The sequence below is a fragment of the Drosophila suzukii genome, chromosome 2L (genome assembly GCF_043229965.1).
Source record: "Drosophila suzukii chromosome 2L, CBGP_Dsuzu_IsoJpt1.0, whole genome shotgun sequence".
NCBI lineage: Eukaryota > Metazoa > Arthropoda > Insecta > Diptera > Drosophilidae > Drosophila > Drosophila suzukii.
The window spans coordinates 469,805-483,632 of NC_092080.1; the positions used below are offsets into that span (position 1 = coordinate 469,805).

At 44.4% G+C, this 13,828-nt stretch overlaps 1 protein-coding gene across 1 annotated transcript; it reads left to right on the forward strand.

Annotated features, from left to right (window-relative positions):
* Positions 1–2,137: 2,137 nt before the first annotated feature.
* Positions 2,138–12,232, forward strand: al (aristaless related homeobox). The gene is made up of 5 exons (XM_017089392.4): positions 2,138–2,349; positions 9,069–9,470; positions 10,368–10,413; positions 10,965–11,233; positions 11,469–12,232. Exons 2-5 carry the CDS (start codon positions 9,109–9,111, stop codon positions 12,031–12,033), a joined length of 1,242 nt encoding a protein of 413 aa, XP_016944881.1. The 5' UTR covers positions 2,138–2,349; positions 9,069–9,108; the 3' UTR covers positions 12,034–12,232.
* The last annotated feature ends 1,596 nt before the right edge of the window (positions 12,233–13,828 follow it).

Consider the following 13,828-nt stretch of genomic DNA (forward strand, 5'->3'; position numbering starts at 1 on the left):
TTACATTAGGACGTGCGCGCATGCGCGACTCTCTCACTTTGAGTCTCTGTCTGGAGCTGGACTAAAAAGCCTAGAGTGGACCCGAATTGAGTCCAAAACGGGGAAGAATGCTGACCTCGGTGTTTTTCGACGAAAGAATACCTCGTATCTGGGTTTTCTAAGCACTATTTGCCAATATACTGACTCAATTTTAAAAAATCTTTATTAATAAGCATAGCTCTACTAAATAACAATTATTTAAATTAAAAATTCCATATTACGAAAGATATAAGTAACTAACCTATAAATTGGGTTCTTTAATCTCAGGTAGTATAAGAAATGAATATTTTTCTCATAATGTATTATATTCTTATGAGCCAAGAATACTTAAATGATACTATTATAATTACGTTGTGTAGAAAGTAAGGTCCATAGGTCTGTCGGGATATGAAATTAACATACCCTTCTCCCTCCAAAGTACTGGGTATAACAAGTGCACACCTTGCGCGACGAGCTGATTGACACGGCCACATGGGGACGAGAGATACCGTGCTCGGTGCCCGGTATTCCCGATCCCGGTCCCAGTTGGCTGTCCATTGAACCCGTCGGCCAAATGGTCACTCCTCGACGGTCGACGGTCGATGGTCGCTGCTCTTTTGTTTGCATTTCGCCTGTAAATGAAGCGTGAAATTGGCTGCAGTGCAGCGGAGTCGATCCAACTACAACTCCGATTCCGACTCCGATCCCTATTCCGATCTCGAATGGAACTCAGAGAGCGTCGCATTGTTTACTTCTTGTTAAGGCCCGACAATGGGATAATATGGCAATATAATGGCAACACCAAACTATTTGTATGCAATTGCCATTAACACTTTATTTATTGCCTTGCGATACGAGCAAATTGGGCAGCAAATGGAGGTTGGATGGGGGGCCAGCTTCCAGTGCAAAATGCCGCTGGAATGGAGCTGTCGATGTATAAGGCCCGCTTATATCAAGCCTAATGAAGTAGTTATCAAGGAATGGAATCTGTTAGGTCTGCTCGGAAATGGCAAGACCAGGATTGAGTTCGGTTTTTTCAGCATGAACGGTTAACAGTTTTCATTGGATTAATTACATTAAATTACACGGAGTTAAAGACGTTAACAAGGAATGATATGGAAAAAAAGTATAGTATAGTTTTATAGAAAGTTACTTAAGATCTCTTGTCACGGTAATACGCCCATTCAAATTTAACTTGAGTCATCTGCTTAGCTCTCTTATTAACCCTTTCCATGGGTCATTGCATCTCCTCACTTGACACCCCAACTCCGAAGGTAAACAGTCCGGCAATCAACCAATAAAGCCAACAAAGTCATTAACGAGGCCCTTAACACTCGGTCTATATGGCCGGGTCTAAATCCCCAACCCCAAACCGACCTCCAGCCCCATTCCACGCAACTCTTTTACCCATATGTCTTGGCTAAATTATTTAATTTATGAGCCGCAACAACTGGCAAACGAAACGCATCTATGGCAACCAGAGGAAAACGCGTCGAGCTGGGGGGCAAATAAATTTCCATTTTGCTAATCAAATTTATTGCACTTTGTGCGGGGCTTATTCAATTACGCCCAATCGAAGGCAGAGCGAGAGCGAGGGAGAGACGGCGATGCGGAGCGACAGGGAGGGGTAGAGCGCACCTCCGCCATTATTTCGTGCTGCCTTCCGATAGGTCCAATCCCCGGAAAGGGGCGGAGTCCGCCTCCTGCTCACCTGCCGCCTCACCTGCGGCGACACCTGCGACGATCGATCGACACTCTGCGATCGCATCGCTCCCTCTCGCTCTGCGGCACTACAAGACCCGGTAAAAACCACTCTCGCATCACCGCAACTCCGCTCCATCGGAAAGCAACAACTCCGATACAACCGGTTGTTGTTTCAGACCCACCTGAGTTTTCACCGGCGCGCCGACTGCTCACCTCGTAGTTCGCTGGCGGCTCTGGAACAGCCCGGTCATCACGTCGCGTTCGGCTTTAGTTTCGATTCGAGTAGTCGAACTGGTGATATATCGTTATTCCCTAACAAGACTGCCTAAAGTCGTGACAAAGTGTAGGCAGCCTTCACATATCAGTTATACCATAGGTATTCCCCATATTACCGCGATCCGAGTGGACAGTTTAGACCTACGATTTCTGGTGTACTGACGAAGTGGACAAAAGACCGTCGGCAAGTGTTCCGGTTGGTGTGAAAACTATGGTTCTCTAGCTTGAAGCCGGTAAAGTAACAGACAACAAGCCTTACAAATCTGAAGGTAATACCAATTCTAAAGAGGTCAATAAGAATTACGCCCACACAATTCGCAAACAAAAACACAGAAGGAAAGGAGAAAGAAGGTATGCCTTTCACAAATTTATAACTAAGATAGGTTAGAAATTCTCTTGCGAAATACTAATAACAATACATCAAGTAAAAATTTAAGAGGTTTTCCTATAAAATTCGCAGGGAACTTATTTCCCATTGACCACCTCTAATTTCAGTTAAACCGTACACTTCTTAAAATCATCAACTACAATGAACTTCCCACTATTGTAAAGAACTAAAATATTTGTAATTACATCTTGAAAAATAAAAAAAAAAAAAATAAATGTTAATTTTTCATTACTTATCTGAGTTCCGGAAAGACATATTTCCCATTATCTTGACAATAACCCAACATATAACACCTATATATAACCTATAGCGTTCCCAAATGTGGGATTTTTTTTCTTATCCTTCCCACTGATCAGAATCTCTTTTGTGACCCTTATAAGATCACTTTAAAAACCCCACACCCCTAATAACTAAAATAACACCTTGGTCCGTAACCTACTTCTCAGCATGATAGACAAATATTACAAGTTAACCCATAAATTTATTTCATAATTCCCCTGTCTAATCATCCCAATCAGCTTGAAGAGGGGAAAAACAAAGAGTATAACGAAAATTAAATATCATTAAATTTGATTAATTCCCCAACTGGACATATCAAATCAGACAACAAATATCAAGCCAAATCGTATCATCGCTGTAGAATAAGAATTTGATTAACTCAATTTTGGGGGCAGAAGACTTTGCCTTTGGCTTTGCTTTTGCCTCATGCTGATAGCTCGATAAGTTTATCGCTGATTGGGTTTAATTAAACACCATTAAAGAGTACAAATTGTCAGCGGCGCAGTCAGTGCCAATAAATCACGTTTTGTCTAGCTGATGTTTTTCCTATTTTCGGAGGGTTGCGGTAAATAGTCGGGGGCAGAGTCTTCTGCTTGTACCCATGTGTACCTACAGAGCAAATGAAATTAACTGACCACGGCTATCACTCGCCGATAATCGTGTCAAAAGCCCCTGACCACTTAAGTTCTTGACGTCGACAAGAGCCTCGAGCTTAAAGTTAAAACAACACAAATATGAAATAGATATGTGGGTGCAGATAAACACCAAGACCTCAAGAGAACCGGGAACCCACCGTGGTGGTATCCCAAAGTTCTCCTTCCTGGCGGTAATCGGGCACTTGGCCAACTTATTTAATTAATACGCATAACGCATGTGACTTGTCAGCACAAATTTTAACGAATTTGTGACGCAAACAGTTGTGCATTTGTATCTTTGAGGTAGCATCTTTCCCAATAGATAATAACGAAAAGATCCGATAAGATTGGCCGGCTTTTTTCGGGTTGCCTAAAATTAAAATATGTTCTCCAGCGCACTAGCAATTCAATTCAATTACGGCAACATACAATTAAAACTTGTCGCCATATACTTCAGATACTGTTTCGGTATCTCTAAGATATACAACCGAATTTTTGGCAGCTATCTGAACACGAACTCTGATTTGATTTGATTCGATTCGGAGTTGTTCGATTGCCCGACAGCTCCCAATTTGGGGCGCTGTCTTTTGAAGCTTTGATGGGTGAAGGGTGATGCTTGATGGAAACACACCCCCGGAGATGAATCTCCTCCAGCGGGAAGATGGCGCCAGGGCCCATTGAGATGTGCTTCATTAATTCCTTGCCCCATCCCCATTCCCCTCACTAAATGGAACATGCAAACATGAGAAATTAACGTCGTCGTCCTCAAATTGCCCACCGTCTGCCTCGGATTCGCTTATCAAACCACACAAGACAATGACAAAGGGCAGAACGGAACAGACGGCGATGGAGATGGCGTCGGGCAACAGTTGTCCAATCCCCAGATCCTCGCCTCTTCGGCTGTTCTTAACATGCATTTTATGAGTAATTGGCCCCGCATCAACATCACCAACATGGGCTAAGCTTGTAGCTACAGCCCCAGCATCACCATTCACCACTCTCCATCAACAACATCTTGGTCTTCTGTCTGGGTCTTGAGTCTCTGACTTTCTGACTCTCTGACTCTGATTCCGGCTGTGAGTCACAATTTGAACCTGCGACTACCTTAGGGCTACCGTCCCAGCAATCTCCTCCATTAGGGTGGCCACAGGTGAGTTTTGCTACCTGGGAGCGAAGCTCAAATGCCCTTGAAGAGCTCGAAATCCATTTGGCTGCAAGCTAATAAAGTTTTATTACCAACTCCAGGGTAATGTTAATTTTGCAGGTTCTATAACCCTGTGGTACCAATTCTACTTATAGGAATTGTACTACAATTTATACTTTAAGCGTTTCAAAACACTTAAACTATTAAACTATTATAACAATTACATTTTGGATAATCCCTCTAGAATTTATGAAGAAGGTTTCTTAACTTATATAGTAATTAAATGGTAGTTGATGATTGAATAGGATTGATTTTTTTCCTTGCCAACCTCCCTTTCCAGGGTAGGGTACTTTCCAATTCGTTGCGACTCCTACTGATAGCCAGTAAATTGAATTAAGATTGCAGCTAAGGAACAACAAATGAGGCAGCAGCTTCGACACAGGATATGAATAAACTAATTATAATTGGGAGTGTGTGCATTAGAGGTCCACAACGTACACCCCAGAACAGGAGGGATGGAGACAGAAACAGAGACGATGATGACGGCGCCTGGCCAACAACAAGAATGCTGCCTTATCGCACCTGGTCCAAAAGACGGCGCCAAGAAACAAACAACCCAACAACTGGAAGGTGAACCACGAACAACGAACGCCGAACCACGAATATCCAACGGAGGGCTCAGGTGCAGCTTAAAATGGGATAAACACTGCAGCCCAGCTGCTTGTGATATCGGTTTTATGTATTTCTGGGTGACTCACGAGATCTGGTCGAAAATTAATAATTGACCTTATCGAACCGAAACTATTAGGCGGGAGTTCGGCCCAGAACGTCCCTGGCCAATCCATCAACTTCTCGTTGGGGACCACACACCGATATCAGGGACAACCAGTGAGCTTTCGCCCGGGGCCAAAAGTTAAGCCACCCAAAATGCTTGCCATTATCGAGGGAGGTGAGGGAGGGGGGCGAAATTACAATGCCGATCATCAAAGTGTGACTAAAGTGGTTTAGCCTAATGTAAACCCATAAATAAGCAGCCCAGATACTGGCCAGACTGGAAACTGGAGTCTGAAGACTCTGAAGGTCTGGAGAGAGTGGAGACCCGAGACGGAGACGCATTAACAAAATGCCAGAAAAGAGCTTCTGTTTGCTGTTCTACCTGGTGCCGTCCCTCTGCTCCCCCTAGCTTTTAATGAAATATGCCAGCACAACAGTCCCCAGACACCGAGAACCGAGGATGGAGGATCGGATCGGGAAGATCGGGAGCTGGAGGAGCTAAAAACACAAAAGTGCAACCATAAAAACGACACTAAACATGAAGGAGCCAGCTGAAGACGCGTCTTCTGCGGAGAAGACTGAGCTGAGTTGAGTTGTGGAAAGAGCAGCCAGGCAGGGCAGGAACATTGATGCTTATCGAGATGACAGAAGTGACGACAACGGACGGCGGACAACGGACAGTGGGCCAAAAACAGCGAATGGACAGTGGACAGCCGAATAGAAGTACCGCGGTACACTTGTTTCGCATCTCGAATTAATTTCTTCATTTTCCATATGTCTACACTGAGAGAATGGGGTTCTTGTAACTCTAGGGCGTTTCCACATTGTATAATCTATACACTTATGATTCGGTTTTTAGTTATTCAATCTAGAAATTGTTTTCATAATAAGGCATAGTTATTCTCCCAGTGCCTTTATGACTGGGCTGTGCTAGGAAACCCACACAGCCTACAATGTTGCTCTTAAATATTTCCCCAGACACTAATGGAGCTTATCTCTAAACGGAACAAGCAACCGCAAACAAGTTGCCAGACTCGAACTCAGTCGCAGACTCATACTCGGACTCAGACTGCAACTCAAAAGCCCAGACTCTGGCTGAGATTTGGAATGGGACTGGGTCTGGGAAACTGGCGCTTGGCCTGATTAGCATGCAGGGACTAAGAAGGCCAAGACGCCGAGAGGTTGTGTCAAAATGTTAGCCACGAAATCGCCCCCGCCAGAAGTCCCCAGCCATCCACCCATCCAGTCATCCACCCAACCGAATCCCAGGCTTCCTGGAGTGCCGCGGGTATCTGGATTTGGGCAGAGCAAGTGCAGCGTTAACTTGATTAGTTGCTGGCCAGCCACTGACTAAAACTAAATGAAGCCATGCCAACGCGACCAGGCCAAATCGGTAGGCAGACGTCAAAAACTTGACAGTTTCCAGCGAAGTCTCTGCCTTTTAATTACCCAACGAAACGTCAATCAGCGGATCCAGGAGGATTCCCATTCCCATTCCTCCTGCTCCGATTCGATGGCCTGGGCTATAATAAAGTCGTAACGCGGATACAATTATAAGGCGGCTCCACAACAAAGCCGAACGGCACACATTCCCCGCATAGCTCTAAACTGCTCTACGGTTCCCATTCGCATTCGCATTCGTATTCGCATTCGCATGCAATGAATTAATCAGTGCGGGTCTTATAATGAACTCAGGGGGGAACTAGTTACCAGTAGCATAATTGCAATTCGTACAGCTAATTTAATAATTTGCGGTCCGCAAATTAAGTTTGTCAGCTGTCAATGCGCGGAATTCGTTGACAACATTGAAAACTGACAGCCCAACTCATAACCGAAGTTATGATCGAGCCCAGAAATGAGTTATGAACTGGAGTCTGCTGGCAGGGAAGATTCATGCGGAATGCCTCGACGAGGTGAAGAAAGATGCCACTCAAGCTGAACCCGGCTGACATTGGAAAACCTCGAGGACCAGTTAAAGTGCACTTGGGAAAATATTTGTTAAAATGTACCAAATAAGAAGAAAATGTATTGAAAAATTATTAAGCCTTTTAAGCCACAGCATTTTGAAGAGATGTTTAAAAGTAGGCAACAATATATTTGCAAGCCGTAGAATTTCTTTTTCACTGCACACTTTCAGAGAACGTAAAAAATGTTTTTAAAAATCTTGTGATTTCCTATAGCCACTCTCTCTAAAATATTAAAACACTTAATTTTCAGAAAACCAAACTCAAATTAATATATTTAAGTGCACATTTTTCTCTCCATTGGCTTCGATTGTTGGCCGGTTGCAACTTCATTCCGCACAAGAATGCAACTAAATCAATCACCGCCACACTAATTTGCCATTTAACAAGGTATTTGGACAATTTTGATATATGTAGAGATGTCAACAGAAGCGGCGGCCATCAATCAAGCCGAGTTTTGGGCATGGGACAGGGTCTGGACTTTGGAGATATGTATGGCCCTGACTTCTGAAGTTCAGAAGAGATGGAAGCGGAGGGGGAAGGTTACACGCCGGCTCTAACCATTTAGTTGTCATTAAAAGACGTCGTATATTAATTAGCAAAACATGGAATTACCAAAGTCAGTAAAAGAGAGAAGCCCGGGGCCAACCGGCACCTGATATTAATTTGATCTGATAGAAGCCACTTGGACACGGGTCTCGAAGCAGCCTGAGCGCAGCCGTTGAGTTGATGATGATGAAAATGAAGTTGCCGCCCAATTTAATTAAAATTCCAAACGATCTGCACATGAAAGCTGTTACTGCAGAGTAAACCCAACTCAACCCCCGATGAAAGACGTGTTGATGGAAGCGATCAGCTGACGGACAGCCCCATGCTGTGGTCATCGATTTGCATTGAGGCAAGTTCGTCAGCAGCTGCACCTTGGCGGCGGAAGCCTCAGCCTCCTAAGATGAATCTGGAAATAAAGTGGAAGCCATGACCATAAGGCACGCTTCCAGACCGCAGAAGAGTCAGTCGGCTAACTAACCCACAAGGAAAGCACTTGGCTAAGCGAAATTTGGCACTAAAACTTGGGAATGGCTCCTGGAGCTTCTGGAATAGAAAGTAATAAATCAATATTTTATGTGGGTAATAGAAGAGAAGGAATGGTCAGGTAGATAAATCTTTAACGAGTTTCATCACTGGTGTACTAAAATATGTGTTTTTTTTTAAACATTTCATCATTCATGAAATAGTTTAATTTTATCTATCTTTAAAAAATTATGGTATCCTAAGATATTTGTATTGGTATTCATCAAATAAACTTTACAGTATTCTACACTTATTATAAAGAAATTCCTTAAAATCAAGTTTAATACTTTCTAAGAAAACAAAAAATCTGGTCTGCATTGACCTTTTCTCAGGGTTATTTCACCATTCCATCTCCCACGAATTATGGCACTCCCTAGCCCTTGGCCCAACCCTGCTGTCCAGTGTAACCGCAGCTAACCTCAACTGGCGAGTCCCGACCCAACCGATGACTTGGTCATGGCTAGATGGCAAATTACGGAAATTGGCATAATAAAGTGCACGATAATTGCATGTTTAGCGTTTATTGAATTACGAGCTTCTAATGCGCGACTAACTAGATACCTCTACCCCTTCCTCACATGTAGTAGTATTATGTTGTTATTAAAGTTCGATTTATTACAAAGATTAAGGTCTTTTAAGAACAAGATGTTCCATTAACTGTTGTGACGGATCATCAAAGAACAGATAAATATATATTATCTTTTCCTTTGATGATTACAAAACCTAAAGTATTCCACGAATACCTAATATTACTTTGTTGTAGGTACATTCAAAACCCGTAAATAACTTGCGCCTACTTATTTCTCCCTGTGCAGCCGCTGCCTTCGAGCACAGATCAGATCGCCCTCCTGGATTATGGGCATATCGGAGGAGATCAAGCTGGAGGAACTACCGCAAGAAGCCAAGCTAGCGCACCCGGATGCCGTCGTGCTGGTGGACCGCGCCCCCGGATCGTCGGCCGCCTCCGCCGGCGCAGCGCTGACGGTTTCGATGTCGGTCTCCGGCGGAGGACCCGGTGGAGCCAGCGGAGGAGGAGGAGCAAGTGGAGCCAGTGGCGGCACCAACAGCCCCATTTCGGATGGGAACAGCGACTGCGAGGCGGACGAGTACGCCCCGAAGCGGAAGCAGCGGCGCTATCGCACAACCTTCACCAGCTTTCAGCTCGAGGAGCTGGAGAAGGCCTTCTCCCGGACCCATTATCCCGACGTGTTTACGAGGTGAGTAACATATATGACGAGATGCGATAAGAGAATACAGCCGAACAAAATGAGTGCCCCAGAAGAAAAGAAATTTGCATAAATCGCTCATCGAGGCGCGACAAAGGCTGGAGAGTCGATTCTCGGTTTTATGATACCGATTCGAATATGGGAAACGTTCAGGTGATAATAATAATGCTCATAACGACGCGACCCCCCTGAGTGGATCGATCGATCTTATTTGGAGCAGCAGGGCTTATATGGGCTTGGATTGGGACTCCTCCTGAGATGGCCGTAATAACAGCACCTCGGATTCGGTTTCGTATTCCTCGCCCTAAGAAACTCTAACGATCGCAATTAGCATGCAGCAATGTGGTTGAAAGACAGCCACAGTAATTGCCATAAATTAAAAGTCAGTCACTTCTCAGTCGAGGAACCAAAGTGAACGCTAATTGAGACCGCACGAAGCCGGGACCCAAACATAAACCGAAATAAAAAAGTTAGCTTACAAAGTCAATCGCAGCCACAATTAGATCAACTTTTTGCCGTATCGCTGGCAGTTTCCAATTCATTAGGCTGCGGGTTCATTTAAATGATCAGCAATTAATTAAGCAAATAAATCAAATCGCCTTTGATTTCTGTATAAGCTTCAATTAGCTTCTAAGTGGTTGAAACGAGATTCGCAGGCAGGTCAGCTTGGGTCAACGGTATGATAAGGAAGCAATACTATATACCTCTTAATACAAATTCATTCTAAATAAGATTATTACATTTTTAAACTAACTTGACACATTAGCAATTATTTTTAGTTAGCTAGGCAGTTTGAGAATCGCAAAGAAAGGTAGTACTTGTTACCCTTCCCCAATTAATTTCAGTTTTCTCCTAGCTAATCCAGATTTCTCTTTCATCTTCTTGCAGAGAGGAGCTGGCGATGAAAATTGGATTAACCGAGGCGCGCATTCAGGTAAGCATTTCGCAAAGAGAAGAATTCAGGGCCCGAAGCTGCGCAGATTTGCGGTTAATTCGCGTGGCCCACGTGCAGCCAACAATGTTGAAAATTGAAAAATAATGGAGCATGTCGCTACTAATGAAATCGAGACGGGACTAGACGGACAGTCGGCGGAGATCCGTGGCGGTTGAAATTCATTTAATTCTGTTTTAGTGCCAGTCATTACATGCCCGGTCAGTTTATGGCCGGGAAGTCGGAAAGCAGCTTCTTTTTAATTACTGCTCATGCTAAACAACATTATTTGCTTACATCTGGGACGGGGACTCCTTTTCCGGCTCCTATTTCGAGTGCAATCAGCAGACGTCGTCCTCGGACGGACTCCGTATTCAGATTGTTATGTTAAAAACTAATTAAAGGGGCGTTTTCAATAACAACGCCCATTAATTGGATGCTTTGGGAGGGCAGTATGGCATATATGATATTCCAGAAAAGAAGCTGCAGAGTGTAGATACAGTAGCCTGCCAGCAGCACATAACTCACGATTCCCATTCTCCCGTCCTTCCCAGGTTTGGTTCCAGAATCGGCGCGCCAAGTGGCGCAAGCAGGAGAAGGTCGGCCCCCAGTCGCATCCGTACAATCCGTACCTTCCCAGCGGCGCCGCCACCATGCAGACGGTGGTGGGGGCCGCCCTGCCGCCCAATCCCTTCACCCACCTGGGCTTCCAGCTGCGCAAGCCCTTCGACGCCCAACACGCCGCCAACCTGGCCGCCTTCCGCTACCCGCACCTCTCCGCCGCGCCCATGATCCCGTCGGGCTACTTTAACCAATTCCAGAGGTGAGTAATCCCCAGGGGTTATGGTAAACTATTCCCTTTAGCGTACAACCAACTGGGTTAAAATTGTATTAAAAAAAGCTTTACATTGTATTTACTTTTCACTTTACTTATTAATTTACTATGGCTTGATATGAATTTATGAGGTCCATCCTTTGAATTTATTTTCTAAATTTAATTGCACAAATATGTTGAAAAGAATTTATATAAATAGTTTTTCCTTGTGTAATCCTTTCAGGGCTCCTCCCCACATGCTGCCCCATGGGATGGCCAGCATGTACTCCCCCTCGAGCTCCTTCCAATCGCTGCTGGCCAATATGACGGCGGTTCCACGGGGTCCGCCTCTTGGAAAGCCTGCGGGCCTGCTGGTGGGATCCCCCGATCTGCATTCGCCGAACCACCTGCTTGCCTCGCCGCCCACTTCCCCCGCCTCCGGCCACGCCTCCCAGCATCAGCAGCATCCGCCGCCCCCCCAGGCGCCTTCTCAAATGCCCTTGGGAGTCCAGCCCGCTCAACTGTCGCCCCAACAGCTGGTTGGGATCGCCTTGACCCACCAGGCGCCGTGTCTGTCGCCCACCCAGACTTCCCCGGTGGCCCTGACCTTGTCGCACTCCCCCCAGCGACAACTTCCACCACCACCCCCCTCGCATCAGCAGCCTCCTCCCCCGCCACCCAGAGCTGCCACGCCCCCCGAGGACAGACGCACCTCCTCCATTGCCGCACTGCGTCTAAAGGCCAGGGAGCACGAACTGAAGCTGGAGCTGCTGCGTCAGAATGGACATGGAAACGATGTGGTCAGCTAGCTGGAGGGGGAGCACAGTTCCAAGGTCAATCTGGAGATGGATGATGATACGAAGGTCAGGAAGGATATCCCAAACCCAAGTGCAAAGACATTGCCCGTTCACTGTAGACCTAAGCTAATAAGTTATTCAATTGTATGTATTTAAGACGGAATTTCAAATAAATTCATCAAGTAAAGATTTATGGAAAATTATTAAGAAATTACTTGTAGTATGATATCCTCTGTGGAAGACTTAATAATCAAATGGAAGGACTTTTAAGACCCATCTCACTTATGACTGCCGATGATAAAGATCAATCAGGAAATTTATGTTAAATAGTAAAATAAAATTACAGCATCCTAATTTGAAACCTTAAATAACAAAAAATTAAAAAAAACAAGCACATTTGACTTTAAACAAATGTCATAGTTAGGGCTTCCAAATTCCTGTTTAAAACAAACTATGCTCATTATGGGAAACAGACCAAACAAAACCTAGCGCTTCATCCGCGCTTTGTGTTTTTTCGGTAATCCCCACAAATTATCCATAAGTCGATGCCTAATGGACAAAGGCCCCTTTATAATGTGCGTAACAACACCTACTTGGCCGAGGGGAAGGGGCGGTCTGAGCCAACCCAGAAACTGAATCACAGCCAGTCCGACCAGATCTTGGGAGTACGGAACGATTTCAACTCGGATCCGGAGTCGGAGCTGCCATTAATCAGTGGTCTCCCCATAAATCAGCAAGTGAAGGGCGGCGGAATGGAGAAGAAAGGAGTTGGCGTGATCAGAAACAAAAACAAGGCACTCATCTTCTGGGGGAGGGTGCCACAAATATAAATTTATGAATAAATTAGAAACAAATTAAGTATGTTAATGAGACGTGCCGTCCGGAGACGAATTCAAAGTCGAAGATTCGAAGAGAGCGGCGGCCACTAAATCGAAATCTCTGTCTCTCTTCGCTTCTTGTTGGTGAATTATGCGCGGTAATTAATAAAATGGAATATTTATGATAACATTTATAAAACACGAAGTTGCCTAATTCGATTACCAGATTTCTGGTCAGCCGTTCATTTTTTGTTCGCTTAAAAGGCGAAGCGAAAAAAGAAGATGAAGAGGGACAGCGACTCCTCCTCAGATGGCCTGGTAATTGCGATGAGGTGGAACTGTGATAATCATGTTTAACCGACGGGCCTGCATAATATTTTTTAACTCCCTTCCGAGACTGGTAACATTTCATGCATTTCAATGAGTTCGTCAAATGCAGATTGCGAACGAGAACCCAAGAAGCCGAGCAAGATCCAAACAATTAATTTGCATAATAATCAAGCCAAGGAGAGGGCAGAGGGGTATTAGGGGAGGTTCAACAACCATATTAATAATCATTAATTAAGGCGACTAATTAACGCTGACATTAAGAGACTCCATTTTAATTACGAGCTTAGTTTTTTTGGTGTTTGCCTGGCTTTACCGATTGCGCAATGTTACAGGTGGAAATAGTTTATGAATTTATATATTCTTAAAACAAGTATTCATACAATCAATTACCATTTTTTTATAGCGAAGATTGTAGACATCACTAACGAATATTTATAAGAATAATTACCTTTTACAGTAGTGCACGCCAGCTATTTGTCTAACATCTCTATTCTATTTCAGCAACTGCAATTAATTTGTTAGCAAATTTGCACAGAAACATTCGATTAAAGCGCTTTTTTGTTTGGTTTTAATTCAATTTAACTTCAACGCGAACTTAATTGTTAATTCCACGAGCCACGAACCAGGGCACTTTTTTCCTGTTTGTTTTCCTTCTTTCT